The sequence below is a fragment of the Poecilia reticulata genome, chromosome 8 (genome assembly GCF_904066995.2).
Source record: "Poecilia reticulata chromosome 8, P_reticulata-male-v2, whole genome shotgun sequence".
NCBI lineage: Eukaryota > Metazoa > Chordata > Actinopteri > Cyprinodontiformes > Poeciliidae > Poecilia > Poecilia reticulata.
The window spans coordinates 861,906-885,061 of NC_088837.1; the positions used below are offsets into that span (position 1 = coordinate 861,906).

Below are 23,156 nucleotides of genomic sequence, written 5' to 3' on the forward strand. Positions count from 1 at the left end.
AAATATTGCGATTTTATGCAACATTAATTTTTTTTTGATGCAGGATGAATTGAGTATTACACTACAGAAGGACAATATGCTTCATAAAGGAAATATGATAAAATTCAAAAAAGTGTTTGTTCTTTGGGAGTATTTTGTGGTCAGAACCAAGACACTGCAGGAAACACCAGAAGTCGTCCAGCTGCCTTCAGTTTAATCCCTGAATGATTATATCGTATAGACTAAAAACAAACTGAAAGCTGAACTGATATGTTCAAAGTTCAGCTAAAACTGACTTTTTTCACCTACATCTTCTATTTTCTCAGAAATATTCATGTAGAAAAGCTAAAGTTGAGTCGTATTTAATGAGTCATTAGGAAGCATCTGCTACCTGGAGGAGGTCTGGTTATTTATTTCATTTGAGATTTTTTTCTATTCATCGCTGCAAATGGATCACATTTCACCAAAAATGGAAAAGGAAACTGTGATCGAATAAGCAAATTTATGACAATAAAATATGATTTTAAGAAGTAACAAAAACTAAGAGTTTTAAAGACCCTACGAAGATTATAAGAGTTTTCAGTCAGCGGGGTTCAGAGTCATGGATGGATCAAGCAGAGACACTCTGTGGTCAAACTAATGGTTTTATTAGAAATCTTAATAACAAAGGTTTCCACTCCTGAAGGGATTTTTGGCAGCCATCTTTGTGAAACTTTTGCACACTTCAGGAAGCTCATTAATTGTTTTGTTTGCTTTTTCATATTCATTAACTAAAGACTTGATTTGTACCAGACTTGATGAAGAGACTGTAAGCAGGGTTAAAGGTGACTGCTGACGCCTACAGTCAGTCTGGATTATATGGGATTTATTTCATTCACTGGAGGAATGAAGTTCTGCTTCTTTCAAAGTATGAGCCTGAGCTACTCAGCAGAGCGTCCATGGTGGAGAACAAAGACCTAGTGAAGAAAGAGAGAGGCTGGGTTTTGCTCTCAGTTCAGGGTTCTGGTTTGTATGAGGAGGGGGAGCTGGTACCAGGCGGGGCCTGATCTGGGCCAGCAGACTCCGGCTGTGGGGAGGGACTGGGTGCTGCTGCTGCTGCTGGTGGTTCCTTCTGGACCAGCTCCGGCTCATCCTGGCCTGCCTGCGGGGGATGCACCAGAACCCGGTCAATCAGCCCAAAGTCCTGAGCCTCCATGGGACTCATGTAGCGGTCCCTCTCCATCACACTCTCTGAAAGGTGGAAAGAAAACAGCCTCCGTTTACATCAGCCCAGTGAAAACCTCAACTCAAACCTTCACTCAGGTTCCTGCCACACTTTCAGCTGACAGGGTCACTTCAGCATCCATCAGGAGACATGTCTGTACTAAGCTGGCAGATCAATGAGTTGCACATTTTATTTGCAAACTTCTAAATCATTTCTCCTCTGCTTCCTAACAATCTGCGGCAAGCAGAAGAGTACAGTTCAAAAGAAGCATGAAGGAGTTAATTGGAGGACTGCCAAGACTTTTTAATTCAGATTCCCAACATATCCTTAGATACATCATCCTCCAGGAAAATCACAAATACCAGTTCATGGCTGACCACAGAAGCAGAAACATGGAATATTCTGCTAAACAGACGGAAGGGGACAGACCGCCTAACTCCACAGAGACATCAGCTGCAAAGAAATCATTGTCATTGAAACAATTTACTAAATGAGATTATAACATGGTCTAGTTATAAAATGTTTGCAAATTTTCACATTTGTGGTTATTTAATAAGCGGATTTGCACTCATTATTGATGAAGGCAAAGTAACTGTTTTATGAACCGTCTGTTGGTTTGTAGTTTGATTTGCATGGTTTCAGTGAGATCTGAATAATGATATCACACATGTACACTCCTGATCAAAATCTTAAGACCAGTCAAAAAATTGCAAGAATTTGCATTTTGCACTTTTGGATCTTAAGAAGGTTCTAAGTAGAGCTTCACAATGTTAAAGGAAAAAATCAGTGCAAGAGACAAGAACTTTTGAGCAGGAAATTTTCTGAAAACAACATTTACACTCAAACATGATTTTTTTCAGCTGATCAAAAGTTTAAGACCATAGTCTTTAAAAGCCAAAAGCTGTGAAAAAATCTGGATTCCATGTAATTTTCTGTCAAGTCTTTACACTGTCAAGACCTCCTGATGGCAAAAGCAAAAAAGCTCACTGACTTTGAACGTGGTAGGATTGTTGAGCTGCATAAGCAAGGCCTCTCACAACGTGCCATCGCTGCTGAGGTTGGACGCAGTAAGACAGTCATTTTGCATTTTTTAAATGATCCTGAGGGTTATGGAACAAAAACGTCAAGTGGTAGACCCAAAAACATGTCACCAGCTCTGAGCCGCAGGATCCGATTCGTCAAGACACGGGACGATCCTCTACCCAAATTAAGGCCATTACTGGTGCTGACTGCAGCCCAATAACCATCAGACGGCATCTGAGAGAGAAGGGCTTCAGAAACAAAAAACGTCTTCAAAGGCCACGTCTTCTTCAACGCCACAAAATTATCCGTTTGGACTTTGCAAGGTGCACCAAACATGGGGCATTGAAAGGTGGAAGAAAGTTGTCTTCTCTGATGAGAAAAAATGTAACCTTGATGGTCCTGATGGCTTCCAAAGTTACTGGCATGACAAGGAGATCCCACCTCAGATGTTTTCTACACGGCACATGGTGGGGGCGCCATCATGATTTGGGGTGCGTTTTCCTTCAATGGAACAATGGAGCTTCAGGTTGTGCAGGGGCGTCAATCAGCAGCTGGCTATGTGGAGATGTTGCAGCGGGCATCCCTCATGACTGAGGGCCCTCGTCTGTGTGGTAATGATTGGGTTTTTCAACAGGACAACGCTGCAGTTCACAATGCCCACCTAACAAAGGAGTTCTTACAAGAGAATAACATCACTCTTTTGGACCATCCTGCATGTCCCCCGGATCTAAACCCAATTGAGAACATTTGGGGATGGATGGCAAGGGAAGTTTACAATAATGGACATCAGTTCCAGACAATGGATGCCCTTCGTGAAGCCGTCTTCAACACTTGGAGCAATGTTCCCACTAGCCTCCTGGAAACACTGGCATCAAGCCTAAACGATTGTTTAAAGTCATCAACAAGAATGGTGGAGCTACTCATTACTGAGTCCTTGTTTTTGACACTTTGATTTCTGTTTTGGGGGGTTTTCGGGTTATTTTGAGCTATGGTCTTAAACTTTTGATCAGCTGAAAAAATCATGTTTGAGTGTAAATGCAGTTTTCAATTAATTCCCCGCTCAAAAGTTTTTGTGTCTTACGCTGATTTCTATTTTTAACATTGTCAAGACCTTCTTGACAGAAGGTTCTTAAGATCTTTCTTAAGAAGGGTATTATTAAGATCCAAAGTGCAAAATGCAAATTCTTGCAGTTTTTTAACTGGTCTTAAGATTTTGATCAGGAGTGTATTTAATGAAATATTAAACTGGCTTTTCACCACTTCATAATCTGTTAAATCATACTAGATTACAATCAACCTGTTCAGGGCTGCAGGGGGAAATGAGCATTGTGTGCTAACGTGGTACCATGAATTGTTTTACATTGTCTCTGTGTAAATAAATAAACAGTAATATGACATGGTAGGGAAGTTTGAACCCACAACCTTCTTGGTGCAAGGCAACAGTGTTTAGCCCAGATTTTATTCAGTTAATCAATTTATGAAAGAACAAGTTTAATTTATCTTGCAAGAAACAAGCCTTTAGTTCCATTGAGTAATTTCATCTCTATTTTCACTATTATAGTGTTTACACTCTCCACAGTCTGTTACTGGCTCCATTCAGTAACATCACAACTGGGCCCCTCTTCACCTAAAAACCTTTATTTCTTCAGGTTCACATCTTCACTAAGCCTCACTAACCTACCTATGGTGACCAGCGGCTGGCCTGTGTGCTTTGCATAGATGTTGTTGATTTGTCTCTTCAGCTTCAGGATTTCCTCAGCCTGGATGGCGATGTCTGTGGCCTGGCCCTGGAAACACAGCACTCTGTTAGCTCCATCTTTATTCTAGGTGTCAACTCTCCAGATCTTAGCTCTGATAGGTCTAAACTGGCCTGCTTACCCTGGCCCCACCTGAAGGCTGGTGCACCATGATGCGGGCGTTGGGCAGCGAATGCCTCATGCCAGTCGTACCTGCAGCCAGGAGCAGGCTGCCCATGCTGGCTGCCTGGCCAACGCACCAGGTGGAGATGGGATTAAGGATATACTGCATGGTGTCATAAATGGCCAGGCCTGCTGTCACCACCCCGCCTGGACAGAAGAAGGAGTATAGGTCAAGATTTAGGACTGAGCTGGAAATCCTTCAACACAAACACATTCAGAGAAAGCATGGTGTAAAAATGTGAGTAGTTAAAAATGAAAGTAGACACAACTGAATAACAGCAGCAATAAGTTTTAAAGTTTTTATGAATGCATGTCATTAATATCAATGTGAACTAACAGTGGAGCTAACAGAAGAGCTAGCTGTGGCTTAACAATGAGCTAATACTGAGCTAACAGTGGCACTATCAGTGAGTTGACAGTGAACTAACAGAAGAGCTAACTGTGAGTTAACAGTTAGCTAATAATGGAGCTAACTGTGAGTTAACAGTGAACTAACAGAAGAGCTAACTGTGAGTTAACAGTGAGCTAATAATGGAGCCAACTGTGAGTTAACAGTGAGCTAATAATGGAGCCAACTGTGAGTTAACAGTGAGCTAATAATGGAGCTAACTGTGAGTTAACAGTGAACTAACAGAAGAGCTAACTGTGAGTTAACAGTGAGCTAATAATGGAGCTAACTGTGAGTTAACAGTGAACTAACAGAAGAGCTAACTGTGAGTTAACAGTGAGCTAATAATGGAGCTAACTGTGAGTTAACAGTGAACTAACAGAAGAGCTAACTGTGAGTTAACAGTGAGCTAATAATGGAGCTAACTGTGAGTTAACAGTGAACTAACAGAAGAGCTAACTGTGAGTTAACAGTGAGCTAATAATGGAGCTAACTGTGAGTTAACAGTGAACTAACAGAAGAGCTAACTGTGAGTTAACAGTGAGCTAATAATGGAGCTAACTGTGAGTTAACAGTGAGCTAATAATGGAGCTAACTGAGTTAACAGCAGAGCTAACCGAGTTAACAGTGAGCTAATATTGAGCTAACAATGAGCTAATAGTGGAGCTAACTGTGAGTTAACAGTGAGCTAATAATGAGCTAACAGTAAAGCTCCTACCTGGACTGTTGATGTACATGTGGATGGGCTTGTTGTTGCTTTCTGACTGGAGGAAGAGCAGCTGGGCGATCACCAGGCTGGCTATGTTGTCATCAATCTGAGCAATGTAAAAAAGATACTTGACAAATTCCTCTGAAAATGTCTTCATATTTTCACCATTACCATAACACTTACAGGACCCATCACACAAATGATTCTCTCTCTCAGGAGGCGAGAGTAGATGTCGTACGCCCGTTCTCCTCTGCCCTAAAACACAGTTAAGTGCTTTTAACGACTTCATCATTGCAACATGTACAACAAACTATTCTGGATATGTGAATTGAGTCATTAAATATACAAAACATTTACATAAAATCCCCCCAACACTGCAGCACATTTTCAACAAAAAGAGGCCAAGTCAAAGTCCAGAGAAAGTGTCAAAACCCCACAGTGAAGAGCACCTTGTTGTGCATTGTGGATAATCCTTAGTCAGGCTACTCACCGTCTGCTCCACCACTATAGGGATGAGAGGACTCCTCCACACCGGACTGTGGTGGAAAGACCTGCTGACCTTCACAGTCAGACCCCCAATGTTCAACACCCTCTATCAGACAGAAAACAAGTTTTCATCTTAAGCATGAATAAATACAAAATGAAGATTTAGATTAAAAATATTAATTTCAACCAATAAGTTTGTTTCAGAAAGAAAATGAGATGGACATCTTTAAAATTAATTCCTCATTGTAAAAAGAGAGTCCATCTGAAAGCAGTAATTTATGTGTTTCCATCTTCTAGTTAACATTAACAGAGTGATTCTCAATATTCAAAAGAAAAGTCTGTATTACAGCATTTAAACCCTCCTTATAAGCCAGCAGCTATACCGGGTTTCCTCTGCTATTCTGATTATGCTTGAGAATAAAGTCGGGTTTTGGTTAGGCCACTCAAAAGATACTATAAACTTGATCTGACAGGGGTCTGGACCATTTTGGGCTTATAATAATATCACGTGATGTTTGTGGCTCTAAGTGAAGTTTAGTTAGCTGAACAACGCACAAAAAGGGAATAAAGGTTGAACTCCCCTGAACATTTTATTTAGTAAAGAAAGTCACTTCATTTTCTGGAAAGTCAACACAGAGCGGCCACTGCGACAGAAACAGAAGCCAAAGAGCAGAATGAAGCTGTTTAATGGTGATGATTGGATGACAGCAAGATACGGGATGAATGCTGGATTTTGATTGGCCAAGCCGATATTTCTGCATGTCCCATCATCTGGTGCTGCAGATGGTGGGAGATGTAGAAGGGGACATTTTCTCTTTCCATCAGTCTAAAGTAATTTGTACATCATTTTTTGTTTTGATAATGAAAGTTCGATCCATCGAGCAAACAGGTAAAAACTACAACAAAATATTACATTCTGATTAACTAAAAACAGTTTGGCATTTAGACGTGGATGTTTAACTAATGATGTGAAATTGTAGCAGATGGATGTGGATGTGACCAGCCAGTCTGATCCAGTCCATGCAAGTGACATGCACGCCTGGTTGGTTACGGGATTGGAAAAAAAACTAAACAAAATAAACAAACAATTCATTCATATTATTTTGCTGTCAACTGCTTTTAATTTCTGATTTAACAATTCACATTAGAAGAGTTGAATCAGAAACAATTCCGATTTAGAAATCAGAACATTCACACCAGAATATAAATTGTTAAATCATATTAACAATTGAAAGTAATGGACCAGCTTTCAGAAACTAAATCAGAGCTATGAGAAAACACGGGCGTAACGTCTCTCTACTTGATCTGAAAAGTAGAGCTTCCAATTACTGCAGTCATTTTTAGAGGTCTGCTAAGAAGAATATTCATATTTTCAATAAAAAACAGGTTTTGTAGCATATTTGCTGACCGAACATCAGACTTCTTCTCAGTTCTGAATGTGATCAGGATGCAGCCGTCCTGTTGTCCAGACAACAAAAAGTGGAGAACAGACACAGCTGCTTTTGCTGCTCAGTTGAGACTGATGGACAGGACCGGAAGCGGCTGCCTCCTTAAAGCAGCTGCCATGCTGCCATGAAGGCGAAGCAACAGCAACAGCTTGACGTGAGCCGCGTTCAGTGGCGCAGCTGTACCCGACACATTGCTGGAACACAAACTCGGTTCTGTACTCACTCGTAACAGCATTCTGGAAGTGTTTTCCAGGTGTAGCCCCCTCTACCTGACCCTGCTACACCGGAACTTATTCTAACTCGACCTTTGTTGAGCTCTTTCATCATTTCCGTCTTTTACAGTATTGCTTTGTCGCCACCGTGTGGTGTGAATAGATTCAGTCAGGTCGGGTGGCCTTTTCTTTCTTTCTTTCTTTTTTTCTTTCTTTCTTTCTTTCTTTCTTTCTTTCTTTCTTTCTCGCTATCTGGTTTTCTTTTTCTTCTTTTTTTTTTTAGAATTTTACCGATAACGACTATTCATCATAAGCAAGCAAGTTCATTTTGACTGAGATGAGATAAGCTAATGATGATGTTATAAAACAGTTGAGAATTTTAACTAATCAGAGAAATGCACCAAAACATGAGTAGAATTATATTTCTTTATTGTAGATTTTAGAACACCTGAATTTGCATAAAAAGCAATATTTTTCGTCTGCCGAATAACTTAATTTTAAAATATGAAATCAGATAGTTCTTTAGTGGACTTGAGTAATTTATTGTATGACTAATTTTGACTTTTACTTGAGCAAATATATGTTGAAGTAGTGCAAATCATATGGTTTGCTCTACTCACCTCTGGATTGAGCTATAGCTGCTATGGAGCTCATCAGACTTTTGTGAACTATTGTATAAAAACATCTTTGCTCTTCTGAGTATCTGATCATTCTGAAGTACTGTGCCTATAAAACGTATCCACTTTCTTGGATTTTTTACCTTTTCTTTTTTAAACAATCGTTTTGTGATGAAAATTAACACAAAAAAAATCTTTAATGATGAATTGAAAACAGATTTATTTAATTAAATGAATAGTCCCCCGCTACCCCACCTGGGGCAATTTTTAGTTAATGCACCTCTGCCTGTAGTTACTAGATAACATCTGCTTTTCACCACCACCGTGTGAGTGGAAGACCACAAACAGAACAACAACAAACAAACAAACAAACCAGATGAGGAATTAAGTCATAGACAACAAAGTTTGATTCATAATTTCATGTTTTGTTTTCTTGATGAAAAAGTGTCAGAAATCAAATATTTAATTAAATTTTAAGGTGTTTTAAGGTGACTTTGAGGCAAATAATGCAATCATGTTTGTAATCTTGTAAAAAGGAAATCAATGAGGCTGCAGCATACTCCCAGTTAGCTAAAATAGGCTAAAGACCCAGTCATCTGTTTAGAAATGTTTTTGATCGAAAAAAAGACCCCACAGAAATGAAGGATTTTCAGCCATTGCTCTTATCCCAGTGGCATTATTTCATGACTATAGTTAAGTTGGCAACTAGACAAAAATATCCATCCATTTGCTTTTTTTTCTCCTTTTTTTAAACTCATGGTTATGTCATGAGACATAAAAGATAACCTTATAACTTTTTAAAAAGTAATATTAATAGGAAATACATTGTTTATTTCATATGAATAGGGATAAAGTATTAAATTTAGCAATGAATTTCCTATATAAATAAATGAAATCATTGATCATATAATTTAGACGGGGATAGCCTAAAATGTAAATTACACAAAATGTAGGTTTTATTTTGAAAGATTCTACCGGAAGTCCCACCGCTCTCCTACAGTTAGGACTTTGCTCATATGGGTGCAGTTGCCAAGTTGCTGTAACTTTCTCTGTTTCTTGAACGCAGTCATGTCGAACAACAGCGCGGCCAACAGCAGTTTAGTCATCGCCCAGAAGGCAGTGAAGCAGCTGCGGCTGGAAGCTAGCGTCCGGCGGATAAAGGTAAGAAAGTCCCACTTAAGATTTGACTGTGCGCGTGACTCCCGCTCTGGAGCGCATCCTCAGCGAACTTCGGTGCGCGTGATGCTTGTTATTAATCTGGGGATATTTAATATCAGCGTCACTGACTTTTTAAAATAATTTTACTATAAGTTTTAGTGCCGTATTAAAACTTATTTTATAAAAATGTAAATGTATGGATGCTATAGATGGATGTTTATGTTAATTTAAAAGTAGATGCAATATAACACAAATACTTTTCCGTAACCGAGTTGAACATCCCACGTATGCTTTCAAAATGACATCTCATTATTTACATTGCAAAGTAATGGGAAAGCGGTATTACTGTATTATTTCTAGGAAATGGCTGCTGCAGACCGTTTCCTCTGGGAGTTGAGCACAGTGATAGCTTTGTTGATTGTGCTGCAGTGTGACTGCTGGGATTGTTGGCGGGATACTTATTTTAGAGCAGGGGTCAGGCTTGCTTTAAGTATATGTCCCAAAGAAGGGGATGGAAAGCAAAAATAAATCACAACCATTAGTTAGTCTGAACATTTTAAGTTGCAGTCCGAATAGAAACTATACTCTGGAAACTTTGAATTGAAGCAAAAACAATAAAATTCTTGTTGACAAGAGAACTAATAAAAATATCAGCAAACGTATATAGCTTAACAGAAAATAAAAACAGAAAATGAAATGGACCCCATCAGTACAGTATTTGGGACAGCGTGTAACAGTTTGTGGAACTTCCACTGCATCAACATCTCATCATTGAATGTGCTGCTTTGGTTGAGAGGGTGAGTGTATTGCTTACATAATTGAGCAATTCCTAATTATTGAACAATGACAACCAAATTACAGTTGTGTAATGAAGTGGCAATACCAGATATGAGTTTACTTCAACTAAAGAGTGTACAGCAAAACAAACAAACAAAAATCAACAAAAAACTAACAATAAAAATGGCAGATTGGTTATGGGGCAGTTTGATGCACCATAACCAGGTGTGACCTGGCAACAAGAATTTGACATTTTCAATAACTTCTTACTAAAGACAATTACTAAATATGATAATACTTCATATATAATGCTAAATTAAATAGCACTATTATCATCATCACCACCACTATTTTTCAAATAATGGAGCACCATCTCACAAAGATAAACTGGTTCAGAGACACACATCTGTGTGTACGATAAACTTATAGGTTAAACACACCATTCAGGCTACTTGAGTTCACAACTAATATCAATTGTCAGTATGATTAAGCTTAAATCAAATTCAACTTTTCATGTGTCCAGGTAATTTCCTGACCCACAACTCATAACAGGATTCAGTGTGGACAAACAAAAGAGGAAGAGAGGAGCGGTTAGAAGGGCAAGAACAGTAACAGACTAACCTTAACAAAAGTCAGAATGACTTAACATTCCAGAGTACAGAGCAGATTTTGAGGAGCAAAACAGATACAAAGGGGGCGATGTTCAGCAAGGGTTTATGTTCCAGGGGTAGGTCCAAGTGGTTCCTCAACAGAGTGCGGGGAGCAGACAGCAGGGGACAACAGAGCTGCAGTGGACCACCGTGGAATGGGTGAACAACCAGAGAAGATCTGTCCTGAAGAGGGATGATGTGAAAAGCAACAAAACTTCACCCAGGGAGGCGCCGCAAGCACCAGGAAGAAACTGAAGATAGGAAGCTGGAAGCTCAGATAAACTTAGGTGAAAATATGGCGCTTGACTCTACTGGAAGAGCTGATCATCAGGTAAAGTTAGGTCATTCAACAGATTCTAAAATCCCCACAGTCAGAAGAGATAATTACAGGCCGATGTGGAATCTACAGCAGGACAGCCACACCCTCCAGCAGAGATCCTCTGTTCACTCATATTCACTCCATTCTGTCCTTTAGATGAAATGATTTGTTGAGAGCATTTAAAGAGTCTTATTGGGCAAAGATATCAGTCAGGACACAACAAAAGACAATGAAGAAGGGAATAAAGAAGAGGAGAAGATCTGAAACCAATGAAAAGGCAAGAAGAAAATGAAAGGAGCTGCAGAAATGTCTAGTGAGTACTGGTTGTGCTTTACATGCAACAGCAATCACCCGCTGTGTTCTTCTCATGGTCCGGTTCTGTTAAAGAGTTACAAAACCACAGACTGGCTTGGCTGAAATCCCCACAAAACTTAGTGAAAGATTGCTTTTATGAATGTACGTTGAAACCAAAGTTCAACTGTTTTTGGCCTTAATTGTAAAAGCCGTATTTGGCATTCCAAAAAAATACTCCAAAAAAGGTGTTACTTCACCAAGTCAGACACAGTTGTGGCAGCATCATGCTCTGGGGTGGGGTTTTTTCTGCTGTAGCCAATGTGGAGGAAACCATCAACAGTTTTTTTCATTGCAAACATTCAGGTTTGCAGTATAAGGTGTATTTTTGAAAGCTGAAAATTAAGAGGATTTTTTTTTTTTTAGAGTTGCCAATAGCCAACTGACTTCTGATAAAACCTAAGCCTATTAGAAGACCTGTAGGACGACCTGGACAGGGCTGGAAAGGGCTGTCCACCTGCAGCGTCTAACAGAGCTGGAGCACGTTAGCTATGAAGACAGACAAATGTTCCCAACTCAAGTGTTGCATACTGAAAGATTTACTTATAAGGACTGGAGACTGTATGTAAACTAAAAGGTGCTTCAACAAATTATTAGTCTTAGTTGATGCTGGACAATATGGCTGAAAAATGTGGCATGATAAAAGCATTTCATGTCAGTCTATATCTAGAATTATCAACAAGTTTTTTTTGTTTTAACTATCTGAAATTCTGCCAAACTATGGGTATGACCTTAACCGTTTCATCCACTCTGTTTTGTATTTTTAAGCAGTAATGAAGGGAGGCAACCAAAGAGTGATGAGTTGATCCCACCAGCCTTGCTTAGCTGCTGTGAAAAGCTGAGCTGCTAAAGCTTGTCCTCTGGCTACATCCCCCACAATGCTGTGCGATTCTGGATCAGAGTTCAGTGAATATTCTAGCTATCGATATTGGTCAAGTGCCTATCGTCATATATAATAAGTTATTTATTGTCCAGCTGTAGTTTTAGTGTAGGGGCACTAATGCTTTTTTATGTCATTGCATCTTTTTTCTTGTTTGGCTGAATTGTCCCAAATATAATGTCGTATTTCATAAATGAGAATCTGCTTCGATGAGGCTCTTTTGTCAGATTAAAGCACCTTTTGAAAATAACATTAGAGCAGGTATTAAACTTACTTTCCATTAAGCCCCCACCATGAAAAGATTTATTATGTACCTGAAGTACAATTATCACCTTAAATGCTGTGTTGTCATTGGCTGTAATCAAAAAAATCATGTTAATTAACAGAAACATCAGTCTGTGCAGAATTAATACATTCATACCATGTGTGAACTGGGTTACTGAAATCAATTAACTTTAATGAATATTCTAATTTATTGACAATGCATCAGACTAAAGGTGGGCAAAGTATTCATATGATTTATTTTGAGCTAATTTTCTGACCTAAAATCCCTGGAGTTTTAACAAGCTGACGATTTATCTTCATGAACCCGGCTGAGGTACTAGTGGGGGTTCTGTCCCACACTGGGCCAGTTTTAATCACACATTCTTACCACCTGAGTGGATATTAATAATCAACAAACAGTCCTCTCTTATGTTTTCTGTATTGTTTAGGTTTCTCAGGCAGCTACAGAACTGAAGACCTTCTGTTTGCAAAACGCTCACAAAGACCCGCTGCTGACCGGCGTCCCCTCCAGTGATAACCCATTCAGGCCTCCCAAGTCATGTGTTCTGCTTTGAGGTGTGTGTGTGGCGCTCTTTTCCACAAAGAAATATTATTCACACTTTCCTGAAATGTCTTGTTTTCTTCTCACATGATGTTTATTTGATACTTGGTTCACATCCTCATTGCCTAAACGTCTCATTTGAAAATGTATTTCCTAAAAATCAAATAAAAATGACCAACATGAGCTTGTGGATTCTGTCCAGGACCTTTTCATATTTTTTATGTTTTACTGTTACATGGAGATGCCATCTCTGACAAACATGTCATCCAGAATGGGACCACATGAAACATTTTATTCTAGTACAGCAGCAGATCTTTTGACAGTTTTAGATGACTTTTTTTTAGGTGTCTTTGGAGATAATAACTTCACATAAATGTCAATTAATCTTTTATCTGTAGGGCTGCGAAGGAGAGAGGAACACATAAACAGTTTCCTGTGGATTTTCACAAAGTGTCACTGCCGTTGAAGATAAAGAAGACGACTCCACTGCTTGCAGCTAGTTCTCAGAAGGACTTTTTGACCACAAAAAAATGTTGCAGTGAAGCATAATCCCCCAAAATTCTTTGTATTTCCAAAGCTTTTCCAGAATGAATCTAAAGTTAAATATTGAATGAGTAGGCTCTACTGCTACGAGATTCCGAGACATAAAATGCAATATTTCAACATGCTAGATTTTTTTTGTTCAGTTTTGTGAGTTTATTATTCAGCAATAGTTACTTTAGTAGCATTTAAAGTACAGCAACAAATGTTTCTTTTCCTATTCAAAAGTTCTCAGTAATTTAATTCCACCTGTTAATAATAGAGTTTGACATGCATTTAGCTAAACAAATGTTTTCTGATCTATTGTAAGCTTTACAGATTTGTCTCTTCATGGAAAGAGATATTTTGTTCACTAGTTTTCTGTTGTATTTCAACTGCTTTTTAAATAGTTCTCTGCAATTGTAACATATTCATTCACTGACTTATAAAGTGCTTTGAAACATCCAAAAAAAGAGACCAAAACGCATAACAATAAAATTGTTACATCGTCACAAGATCACACAGAACAAAATGTTAATAATGTTTCTACTGTCAACTAAGTAACAGCATTTGTTAATCATAACAAAATGTCAGATTTGAGTTGTAAATATGACATTGTCATGTTTTCAGGTGCAATGCCACCTGATAACTTTGTACTTGAACAGCAGCTTCGCAATGAAACAGTCTGCTGGGCAATCATTTTATACACAGTTTTTCAGCAGGAAAATGGAAACTGGTCAGAGTTGGTGGGTGATTGATGAAGCTAAACACAGACACTGCAGCTGACACTGCAAGCTGCTTAACACGGGGCCAGAGATTCATCTTCCAGCAGAAAAACAACCCTAAATATACAACCATAGTTACAATAAAACGGTTTAAATCAAAGCATATTCATGTGTTAGAATTGCACAAAGACTAGACCTAAATGCTATTGTGATTGTACCAAGGCCTGAATATTGGTTTGCAGTCATTCCACCTAACATTACTGAGCTTGAAACATTTTGCATACAATTATCAATTTCTGCCCCAGATGTATGACGCTCAATTCAATAAAAGACTATTTGCAGAAAAATGCTGTTGTACAAAGTATTGAGTTACAAATAAAAATGCTCATCATGTTTTTCAGACCTGGATTTGTCAAGCATTTTGAAAACCTATATCCTTTTTATTCCACTTACATTGCTTTGTGTATAATGAATAATAAAGTCTATGGCTGTAAAATGATCAAATGTGAAGCATTTAGAAAAGAAACTGTTTAATACCAATTTTTATGAATAAGCAAATCTTAATGCATGATAAAAAAGTACCTATAGATTTATTCTTATAAATGTTGTTGAATTTGTTTCATTTTAACTTGGTATTAAATGTTAAAGTGACTGAAAAGAAATCTTCGATTAGTTACTTGTGTTTGTGTGCTACCATGATAAGCCCGGTAGGAGGCGCTGTTGAAGCAGCTCACCGGAGTGATGGCTGTCCTGCCTCCAGTAGAGAGCACTGCTTGGTTGACGTGAGCGGCGTCGACCTGCCTCTACTTCCAGATCGAAGATGGCGGTCTCTGTGTTCCGCGGCGTGCGGCTGCTCTCTATCGGAGACGCGAATGGAGACATACAGCGACATTCAGAGCAGCAGCCGCTGCGGCTAGAAGTGAAAACATCACAAGATGCTGCCCTCATCAATCTCTCCAATGGTGAGTTGGACTGTTTGTTTCTAACAACTGCTCTCTGGACGGTCGGCCTGATTGAACTGCTAATGCTCAGTGCTAATGTGGCCAGTGGTAGCTTTAGCCAACAAGGAGCTGTTCCATCTTGAGACCACCTCGTTTCCCTTTACTTGTCACGAGGGAACTAAAGAAAACTAAATATTTTGTAGCTTATTTGGGATTCTGAAGCCTGAACGCATTGGGTTTAGGTACCATACAACGAAGTTCACTGCTTGGAATAACGCGATCAAGAACATGTAGAGTAGTTTTAACGGTAAGGACGGTTGCTAAATAACGTGAACTAAAACATGCTAGTAAAACAATACCACTAGCCTACATTTAACAGTGACGTGATAAACTCACATGGTTGCATCCATTTAACACCTTTGGTTTTGTTTATTTATATTTTATCGTAATAGTGTAAGCTGTGTTTTTATAAGTCAGCACGAATCAGTTTTGTTCCCCTGGGAGCCGGGTAGTTAGGAGAGTGCTTAGCTTGAATTAGCCGCTTTGAATTGATTCGCAGCAGAGACCTGGAGACATCACTTCTGACCCGCCACTGTGCTCTACGATCCGGGCGGCTCTTCGCACTGCGTGGCTTTTATCGGACCGTGGATTTAATGGCACACTGAAAGTTTTTCTAAGTAGTAGTTTTACGTTAAAGCTGCTGAGGCAGATTTGGTAGCGTAGTCACACTGGGCCCTCATTACTTATGCATTCATCTTTGTTCTCATTGGAACAATGGCTTCATCCCTTGCCCGCCACCTCATGCGTGCCGTGAAGGCAGCATCAGAGCTGCTCTGCACATTTTCCCACTTAATGTAATTCCCCTATTAAAAAACAGCAACACACTGCGGCTGTACAAGTCTACGGTTATGCAAAAAAAAAAAAAAGAAATTTTAAAAGCGCAACTCAGCGCAACATTATTATTATTATGGCGAAAGCCAACGTCAATATATCTGTAGAAATAGACCTAAGATATATTGGAGTCGGTCAATTTAAAATACAATACAAAAGTAAAGGGAATATGAAATGGAGTATGAAAGTTTAAATATGGGAGAACATTGAAACCTGTTGGATTTCCATTAAAATAAGACACACGATGAATTTGTGGTGTAAATTGTTGAAAATCAATTGATTAATATATGTTTATTTTTGGTAAATTTCATAAAATAACTACTTTTCTGTTTCTTGTGGATAAAATGTCAATTATAAAACATTCTTGAATAAACTTACCAAAATAAATACTGCCAAGTTGCATTTCTAGCTAAACTGAAGTAGTTTAGCTACTTCAGTTTAATTTCTATTTACATTTAATGTGTTAAAGTTTCGCTTTTTACAACAATTACATGGGATCCCTGAAAGCAGGCTATTTCCTTGGTCTGAATTCTGCACTTAGTTTTTTTTCTTATGATCTGCTTAATCAATCCCTTGTTTTTAATACTGTGTGCAGGACCGTTCTAGTTGTTCTCAGTTCTTTCTGGATAGTTTTTCATTGATAACTGCATTCATGGGTTGTTTGATTTCTAAAATTTCTTTATCATGTGAATAAAAATGTTTTTAGCTGTAATTAGCTTTTACGATGGATGGTGTCCTTTTACAACTTAAACCTGCATATCACCTTCAGAGTGTCTTTAATGAGAATCAATGTGCTGTAATTTCACATAAGTTTCTTATTCCGGCTAAAAACCTATTGTGACAGGCCTTCTAGGCCTGTCACAATAGGTCAAGTAAAATGATAATTTGTCCTAGAAGTTATTGCAATAAACAATAATATTGTTGTTTTGACGCCATTTTCAAGTAAAACTAATGCAGGACCCCATTCTTACGGATCAGCAGACTTTAAATTCTGATGAACATTTAGCACTGGAACGGGAAGACATTTTAAATATCCAATATGAATAAACAAAACCGAAACAATAAGTAAAATGGATACTTGTTGTAAACAAAACAGTCCTTCAAAATAAGGGCTGGTTGAGACCAAGTCATCAAACTGAAGACTTTTGTCATTAATTTCTTTGGTAGAAAATGAGAAATGCTATAAATTATGCAGGTGAAAATTGTTTGTTTTAATTTATTATGCAATTAATTGATTTATTGATTATTGTGACAGGCCTATGTCCAAGTCCTGCTGCTTCACTTGGCTTTTACTGTTCAGTGAAAAAAAGTAATTGCCCCATTACAGATTTAATCTGTTCTTCCTTTTCTGTTGCATGTGAATGTTTCAGGTCAACATGCCATAATGACAACCTGAACAGTTTCCACATGAGGATTTTATGTATTAAGGGAAAAAAGGCATCCAAAGGCACGTGGCCAAACCTACACCTGGCTGTCGGCTCTTGGTGGGAATGTCTGCCCAGGATCACTCTTCTTTGCACAATTGTTTTAATTTGGCCACATTGGGGTGTTTCCCAGTAGAAACAACCTATTTAAAACGGTATGTAACTTTTACAAATATGTGGTTTTGACATGTTTGTCAAAATTGTCACCATGTTGAGACAGTATAGAGAACAGAATCGTTGGTTCAGAAAGTCCTCCAGGTCCTGAAGCAGAAGCCCCAGATCATCATGCGACCACCACCGTCTTTAACTGCTAGTGTGGCGTTCCTTTTTCTGAAACGTTTTCTTGTTTTTATGTCCTATGAGAGGGAATGCTAACATTCCAAAATGTTCAACATCTGACTCGTTAATCTTTAGGATATATTCCCAAACTGGGCTGTTACGTTATTTTGGGTCAGGAGTGGCTTTGGCCATTTTGGAAGCCATTTTGCGCCAGTCTCTCTGCCTTAATGTAGGATAGTGAACTCTGACCTTAAATGATGTGAAGCCTGCTGAGCTTCCTGGTTGTTTTAGTTGTTGACGTGTTGTCTGCTGTTTGTGAACGCTTTGCCTCTGTTCCATGTTCTCCGGCAGAGATGCTTTTCTCACTGTTTCCACATTAATAGATGTCAATCATTTTGTTTCCTCATTGAAGTTCTTTGAATCTGGGCACAGTGTGGTGGTTTGAAATCTTGTGACCAACTTCATGTTGTCAGACATGGGTTTTATTTTATTTTTTTAAGTGCTTTCTTCAGTCTGTAGGTCTGACAGTACTTAAAATAGAATGGAACCAAACATTTTTTTTATCACACCTAACTTATGATTTCACAAATGGGGCTGAGTATGTTTCTACATTGGACCAGATTGGAATCATCAAACTATGAAGAATGAGCTTCATAATTTGAAGTTTGCTGTTTTTTTTTTTTTTTTTAAGGTTTAATTGGCTCTAGTGGCCTTTATTTGGTTTTGGTGTGTTTTCTATACCTTTGTCAGATGTTAAAATGAGTTTGACCTGAAAACATTGAAGCATGTGAAACTCCAGATTTCTTGGACTGCCATCGTTTTGTCCAAAGGTCTGCTGACGCTGGATAACACAGTCAAAACAATAACACAGTGATGTGTGTCAAATTTTATTGAGATTATCATTGTTGCTAAATTTGACATAATGGTTTCAGCATATATAAATTAAAAGACTTTAAATTATTTAACATTTATATGTAAGATTTTAAGGAGCTGGCAAGTTTACTTTGTAGAAGTTCAAAGAACAATATTCATAGTCAGATTGTTTTGTTACCACAGCTACAATCTGATGCTGTGAGTTTAATCTTTGAGTTTCAGCTGTTTGTTCACAAATACAAATTAGTAAGCTGCAGTTATAATTTATTGCTTTTTAGGTTTGCCAGTTAAACTACTCCCCCTGTCCTAGATTTCACTAAATCTAACACAGAAGCTGTTAGAGGTGCTGATGTTTTTAGCAACAAAAGGGGCTCCTAAGTCATATTCTGGCCTCATACACCCTTGGACCGGCTCTGGATGATGTGGTAATCCGCTGCACTGCGCAGAGATGCGCAACAAATGGGAGATTTTATTCAATGCTGCTAATGTGGCTTTAGTAGCTCTTTCATTTCGTGTGTGTTTAGTTTTTAACAAGGGGACACAGAAACTATTTTGGTTGGTCGAGTTTCTGGACGAGTTTTTCAGATCTCCGGTGGCCGCGCGCATTAACTCTGTTTGACTAAGTGGGCAAAACATTTGATACGGTTTGGTGCTTAGTGTAACCGGAAAAATAATACTAGTAATAATAATAAAATAATATAAAATCAGCGTGATGCGTGACTGCGAGGAGAGCGCGAAAGCTCCTCACCAATGAATGATTAGCACTGGGTCGTTAACCACTAACGCACCGGCTAACCGGGAACACAGACCTAAACCTTACAGGGGAGACGGGGCCAAACGCTGGACAGCGTGTTGAGATGTAAACGCCGCATAATGTTTTGTTCACAAATATACATCACTCTCACCGCTCACTCAAAGCACCTCTGAAAGCGCGACTACAGTCATGGCCAAAAGTTTTGAGAATGACACAAATATTATATTTTCACATGATCTGCTGCCCTCTGGTTTTCATGTGTGTATGTCAGATGTCTTCATCACATACAGAAATACAATTGCAATCATATTATGAGTAACAAAAGCTTTTATTGACAGGTAGAATGAGTTAATGCAGCAAGTCAATATTTGCAGTGTCAACCCCTTTTCTTCAGGTCCTCTGCAATTCTCCCTGGCATGCTCTCAATCAACTTCTGGACCTAATCCTGACTGATAGCAGTTCATTCTTGCATAATCAATGCTTGCATTTAGTCAGAATTCCTAGGTTTTTGTTTGTCCACCCGTCTCTTGATGATTGATCACAAGTTTTCAATGGGATTAAGATTTGGGGAGTTTCCAGGACATGGACCCAAAATCTCTGTTTTGTTCCCTGAGCCAGTTAGTTATCACCTTTGCTTTATGGCAAGGTGCTCCATCATGCTGGAAAAGGCTTTGTTCATCACCAAACTGCTCTTGGACGTTTGGGAGAAGTTGCTCTCGGAGGACATTCTGGTACCGTTCTTTATTCATGGCTGTGTTTTTAGGCAAGACTGTGAGAGAGCCGACTCCCTTGGCTGAGAAGCAACCCCACACAGGAATGGTTTCAGGATGCTTTACAGTTGGCATGAGACAAGACTGGTGGTGGCGCTCACCTCGTCTTCTCCGAACAAGCTGTTTTCCAGATGTCCCAAACAATTGGAAAGGGGATTCATCAGAGAAAATGACTTTACCCCAGTCCTCGGCAGTCCACTCCCTGTACCTTTTGCAGAATATCAGTCTGTCCCTGATATTTTTCCTGGAGAGAAGTGGCTTCTGCCTCCTTGAGACCAGGCTTTGCTCCAAGAGTCTCTGCCTCACAGTGCGTGCAGATGCACTCACACCTGCCTGCTGCCAATCCTGAGCAAGCTCTGCACTGCTGGTAGCCCGATCCATCCCGCAGCTGAAACACTTTTAAGAGACGGTTCTGGCGCTTGCTGGTCTTTCTTGGGTGCCCTGCAGCCTTTTTGGCAACAATGGAACCTCTCTCCTTGAAGTTCTTGATGATGCGATAGATTGTTGACTGAGGTGCAATTTTTCTAGCTGTGATACTCTTCCCTGTTAGGCCATTGTTGTGCAGTGCAATGAATTTCCTGAATTTGTATTATTTTGTTATTTTTAAGTTGGGCTGAAACAAAGAATTTGTTTAATAATCAATTCATTGCAATTAATCAATTGCTATATTGCTAACCGAACTATGCAGACTTAAAAAAGGCCCTTTGATGAAAGAGCTGCACACTCAGAACAGTAATTAAGTTCAAACTGTCCAAAACATAATATATATTTGATTTAATCTGTTCTGCTCAGAACTCAAGTGGTTCAAATTCTAAAATTTGAACCACTTGAGTGGTAAAAAAAAAACGTAAAAGAAATCTCATATTAGGCACCTTTTGCTATCAATTATTAATCATTAATCCAAAAATGAATGTCCAGATCCTACACTGTACTGATAACACAATAAGAAAGGCCTGACCTCTTCACATGTTGCTATTGTTTTAGCTACAGATCTCTTTTTTGCTGCAAATAAAGGCAACATAATGTTTAATTTCTGATTTAGAAAGGGAACTGACTTATTTATTTGCATCTTTTAATGCATTTCTAACACTGTAAAAAAGGTTTGTGATTAAATGAAAAATCTACAGAATGTGGCAATTTGTTGGATTAATTGATTTAGTAATAGCAAAAGCATCTATTACTAAAATTATTGTTAGTTGCAACCCTAAGAGTGACCCTTGTGCTCCAAGTAGTTACATCTATCTGTATTATTTGTTTAAACATAAAACCACTCAACATTCTGACCTAAAGCTGCTGATTTTTTTTTTCTTCTTGTAATTTGACTCATTAAAAGGTTTTACTCTTTAACTTGAACAACTTGCTGCTGTATGCTAATGCTCTGTTTTTAGTTAGTTGTCTGCAGGAGATCAGCTCTCTGCAGCCCAGCTGTCTCTGTGTGAAGCACAGTCAGATGCTATCTCCTCTCTAATGTCTTTAACAGCTTTGCTGGTAATAAACTGAGCATGGCTGAGGTCACCAGAAAAGGGAGCTTGTGGAAATGACCAAGTAAAAATAGCCCGTGTTGGTTTTGTTCAGCACCGCTGGCCCAGTTACCAAGGTTCCACTTATTGTTGGCGCTCTGTTCTGTTTTAAATGGATAGAAGAGATAAATGACCCAAGTTGTTTTACTAGCTTTGTAAAAAATATTCAGATGGAAGCGTGTCACAGAGTAATTGCTCTTCTAATTCATATTCAACAGGTTATGATTAACAGACGGGCAGTTGAACATCGCTGTTTCCACATGCTGGGCAGCCACCACAGCCTGGGCTCTAAACATCGTCACAACTCTTCTTTTCTGTTGATTCACTCTGTAGAATGTGTGTTACACATAAACATGTTATAACAAATTTTGCTGGACGATAAATTCCCAGTAATTATTGCGGTAAACGATAATGTATTCACAGTTTTTGCCCTCTCAAAGACTAATAAACTTAAATTTTGTACAGAACACTCCATAGTGGAACTGGAAAACGTTTTAAATATCCAAAATAAAATGACAACCAAAACCAATAAATGAAAAGGAAATAAAAACCAACACACAACTGAAACCATAGATAAGATGGATTATGAACTCTGAACAAAATTGTTCTTCAGAACTAATAATCATCAGAATCAAAATGATTGAGCTCCTGTTTATTTATGTGATTAGTTGCTTATTGCAGCAGACATGTTTACTTGCACGTTAGACTTGTGCAACACACTGTGTGCACAAACAAGGGATTTGACTTTGGTTTCAAGCGCTCAAAGCATCCAAACATGAAGTAGAAATACCCAAAGTTTGAGGAAATGAGGGCTAAAAGAAACGGTATGACCATGTGTGGGTTGCTGTAGTGCTAATATGCTTATTTTGTTTCCCAGCAGAGTAGCTGACTGCTCTGGCTGCAAGTTGTTCATTTTGTTAATCGGAGACGGCCTGAGGGAAGAAACTGTCTCTGTGGCACCACCTTAAGGCAAAAGTCTAAATAGTTTGTGTCCAGGATGTGTGGTGTCTGTTCTAGAAGTGCAGAAATAAAGGGATTCTATAGAGAATCAGCATTTTTCAAAATGCTCAAAAATCAATTTTAAAATATGCCAAGTTGTGTTTGGTGCTGCTGTTTGTGCGAGAGTAGACTTTATTTTATAAATCACTGAACAGCTTAGCAGCAAATACATTACAGACCTTGCAGACCTCTCAGGTCTTCTAGTTCTGCTTCTGCTCTGCATCTCCAGAACCAGAACCAAACATGGAGAAGTAGCTTTCAACTTCTATGCACCACAGATCTGGAACAAACTTCCAGAAAACTGCAAAACAGCCGAAATACTTCCTTTAAATCTAGATAAAAATCCCACTTGTTTAGAGTTGCTTTAGAACCTTAATATAAGGAACATTTATCAACATTCGATATGTATTGATGATTTTGATGAGGCACTCATCACAATGTGTCTGGAAAAAATCTGTTCCGCATACTAAGACTATCATCGTCACAGTGTTCAAAGCAAAAGTTGCCGCTGAACA

General features: G+C 38.7%; 3 protein-coding genes across 3 annotated transcripts in view; 2 read left to right on the top strand and 1 right to left on the bottom strand.

Moving 5' to 3' along the window:
- Positions 1-605: 605 nt before the first annotated feature.
- Positions 606-7,515, bottom strand: clpp (caseinolytic mitochondrial matrix peptidase proteolytic subunit). The gene is made up of 7 exons (XM_008415068.3): positions 7,380-7,515; positions 5,713-5,814; positions 5,406-5,477; positions 5,232-5,328; positions 4,085-4,272; positions 3,888-3,993; positions 606-1,209 (listed from the first exon to the last, which is right to left on the bottom strand). Exons 1-7 carry the CDS (start codon positions 7,389-7,391, stop codon positions 974-976), a joined length of 813 nt encoding a protein of 270 aa, XP_008413290.1. The 5' UTR covers positions 7,392-7,515; the 3' UTR covers positions 606-973.
- A 1,440-nt stretch (positions 7,516-8,955) lies between these two features.
- On the top strand, positions 8,956-14,590 carry LOC103468179 (guanine nucleotide-binding protein G(I)/G(S)/G(O) subunit gamma-5). Its single transcript, XM_008415067.3, has 3 exons — positions 8,956-9,146; positions 12,834-12,960; positions 13,345-14,590. The coding sequence occupies exons 1-2, from the start codon at positions 9,054-9,056 to the stop codon at positions 12,957-12,959; spliced, it is 219 nt and encodes a 72-aa protein (XP_008413289.1). The 5' UTR covers positions 8,956-9,053; the 3' UTR covers position 12,960; positions 13,345-14,590.
- Positions 14,591-14,932: 342 nt separating this feature from the next.
- carm1 (coactivator-associated arginine methyltransferase 1) overlaps positions 14,933-23,156 on the top strand; it is a 32,929-nt gene continuing 24,705 nt past the window's right edge. Inside the window, exon 1 of the mRNA XM_008415066.3 lies at positions 14,933-15,152. Within this exon, the coding sequence (XP_008413288.2) occupies positions 15,011-15,152 (142 nt within the window). The 5' untranslated portion in view covers positions 14,933-15,010. The remainder of the gene's footprint in view (positions 15,153-23,156) is intronic.